The sequence below is a fragment of the Amblyomma americanum genome, chromosome 7 (genome assembly GCF_052857255.1).
Source record: "Amblyomma americanum isolate KBUSLIRL-KWMA chromosome 7, ASM5285725v1, whole genome shotgun sequence".
In the NCBI taxonomy this organism is placed as follows: Eukaryota; Metazoa; Arthropoda; class Arachnida; order Ixodida; family Ixodidae; genus Amblyomma; species Amblyomma americanum.
In genome coordinates, this window is record NC_135503.1 from 83,338,025 (window position 1) to 83,340,968 (window position 2,944).

The window sequence follows — 2,944 nt, forward strand, 5'->3', positions numbered from 1 at the left end:
GCTGCATAGCCCCGAGAGGTCCCGCATCGAGGCCAATTACGCCTGAAAGGCGACTCCGCTGTTGGTTGCGCCAAGCGGCTCCAATAGGCTCCGCGACACGAACCAACTGGACCGGACATGACGTTGCTTCGGGATCTCCCCTCTACGGCCGCTGCAGCGTCGTCACTTCTCTTTTGGCGTTCCACGTGCTTGCCAGTGCGGCACGTAACTGCTACGTCAGTGCCCGTCCGGGGCCCCCGCAACGGGATGCCAGATGCGCCTAGCCGCGCGCTACTTGATTCTACTTCAAAAGGCTTCACTCTTTTCCCTTCCCCCTCCGCCTTTCATTTCGTGCTGGCGGGGGGTTGGGTTTCGTGGAGCGCCGCTTTCAGCAACCGGTTTCTAAGCGGCCTCACTCGCCGCTGCGCGGGCAGCAGTATTCGTGCGCCGTCGATCCACTCCGCAAGCTCAGGAGCCCGCTGCGCGCTCGCTGTCCGAACTTGGCGCTCGTCATGGTCACGTGAGCACGGGCGGACACCAGGAGACACTAGGCTTGAACCGTCTTCGCCGAAAGCGACTACCGCCACGCTCTACGCGCGGTTCGCGCACCGATTCTTGCCGTGAGCCAGCTCCGACACCAGAGGCGGCACCATGTTTTACATGCTAGTAGCCCCGCTCCACCGAGCGGTCAAGATCAACCGGATTGTCCTGGACAACCAGATCTTCCGTCTGCACTACAAGGCTACCTCGCTGCTGCTGCTCATGTTCAGCATCCTCGTGACCAGCACGCAGTATTTCGGTGACCCCATCGACTGTATACAGCACGACGCGGTGCCCGCGAACGTCATCCGCACGTTCTGCTGGATTCACTCGACCTTCAACGTCCCGGACGCCTTCAACGCGACCGTGGGCGTCGATGGTGTCCCGCACCCTGGAATTCAGCGGTACACGCCCGACGAACACCGACGCTACTACGGATACTACCAGTGGGTCTGCATGGTGCTTTTCCTACAAGCCGGCTGCTTCTACGTTCCGCGCTACCTGTGGAAGTCCTACGAGCAGGGCCTGATCCGCAGCCTTGTCCAGGACCTCGACTGTCCCATCAAGGAGGACGCGGATGTCTGCCAGGAGACGGAGAGCATCGCCCGGTACGTGAGAAGTCATCTGAACATGCACGGCCGCTACTTCGGCTGGTACGTGACGGCAGAGGTGCTCAACTTTGTCAACGTCATCGGTCAGCTCCTCCTGACGGATGCGTTCCTTGGCAACATGTTCACCACGTTTGGCACTGACGTGCTCAGCCACCATAACGAAGACCCCGACGTGCGCAACGACCCCATGGTGTGGGTCTTCCCGCGCGTGACCAAGTGCTCCTTCCATCTGTTCGGTTCTTCCGGAGACGTCCAGAAGCACGATGCGCTGTGTCTGCTGGCGCAGAACATCATCAACGAGAAGATATACATCTTCCTCTGGTTCTGGTGGGTGATCTTGGCCGCTCTAACGTCGGTCGAGCTTGTGTACCGCATGATGACCATCTTTCTGCCAAAATTCCGCGAAGTCATCCTGCGATACCGGGCCCGGATGGCTGATCGTCGCATGCTCGAGATGGTGTCCAAGCGGGTCTCCACCTCCGACTGGTTCCTCCTGGACCTGCTCTGCAAGAACATGAACCCCGTGCACTACCGCACTTTCATCAACGAGCTCGCGAAGTCCATGGAGGACGAGTACGGCAAGAGGCTGCTAGGCGGCGTCGACACGTCCAACACAAGCACTGTCTGAGCTTGGCAAACAAAAGGACCACGGCTTGCTGGAAAAGATAAGGCTGTCTTATCTGCAAGTTGACAAAGAAACTGTTAACCAAAAGATCTCGCGTGTCCACTAGGCCTGACGACCTTGAACGAGGGAAAGATAAGTGATTGCTATAGAAGACACTGGGGACCACAACTCCTTAGGATGTCGTCGCTGTGTACCTTTAAATCTTTGCTGGTGAGGCACGAGGTGCGCTTAGTCCAGCAAACAACTGCGCTCCTTTTTTTTTTGTTAATGTCCAAGGGCCAACTTCGCGCGCCATTCTTTACAAGCGCATTCGTAATGTGTTAATAGAGGCACGTTTTAGACACGGATGAGGCCATCTTCATGTTTTCCTTCAAGTCGGGTCCGTACTATTTTATCTCAAAACGCTACTTGCTGCCAATATGACGGTAGGTTTAGTTAGAAGTTAACGGATGCCATAGGAATGCGGGCGCGAATGGCTATGTTTTTTGTTCAGATATTATAGCTTGTTCAAATGAGAGTGCATGTACTGAGAGGCCACAATATTTAATGTTCGTTCCTAGCGGCTGACAAGGTTTGTTTGTTTGTTTTCGTTTTTACTGCCTGATATCTGTGTAGTTGTATGCTATATTCGTTTATTTCATGGCATCGGCAGAGCAGGGTTTCTTTTCACGAGCGTTTCGTTTTACTATCAAAACTCCAGCTTTTTATTATTTTCACACACATTGATACACGTGTGCTGCCTCGTTCAGCAGCTTCTCTTGTTTTCCTTGGTGCCACCGGAGTGCTTTGCGCGTGCATGTGAAACTGACTCTGGGTGTGTGTTATCGCGAGTGGACTTCATCGAACAAAATGCCCTGCGAACTTCGTGTCTTCCATTCTAGGGTGTTTGTATCAATTGAGTCACAATTCATCGCACAAGTGACGAGACAATATACGTTGACGGAAGTATACAACGTTTCTTGTGTTCATTTGTGATGGTTTGCACATGGTTCGTGGCCGACACAAGGCAGAGGGAACTCTTGCTGTACGTTGGTCTTCGCTCTTAATGAGGAGTCCCACAACTCTGCCTTCCTCGCCGCTAGCATTTGAGCAAAGTAGCGTTGAGTTTATAGTGCAACGAGACAGAGTTCAAAAGCAAACGGCAACTAACCATGAATTAGTCATCTCATGGTGCTCATTCCGTGAGAGT

At 53.8% G+C, this 2,944-nt stretch overlaps 1 protein-coding gene across 1 annotated transcript; it reads left to right on the forward strand.

Annotated features, from left to right (window-relative positions):
- Window positions 1-331: 331 nt before the first annotated feature.
- Window positions 332-2,708, forward strand: LOC144099369 (innexin inx2-like). The gene has a single exon (XM_077632603.1). The coding sequence runs from the start codon at window positions 631-633 to the stop codon at window positions 1,756-1,758; it is 1,128 nt and encodes a 375-aa protein (XP_077488729.1). The 5' UTR covers window positions 332-630; the 3' UTR covers window positions 1,759-2,708.
- The last annotated feature ends 236 nt before the right edge of the window (window positions 2,709-2,944 follow it).

Excerpts from the sequence above, each read along its gene's own strand:
- LOC144099369 (XM_077632603.1), top strand. The coding sequence starts at position 631 with ATGTTTTACATGCTAGTAGCCCCGCTCCACCGAGCGGTCAAGATCAAC.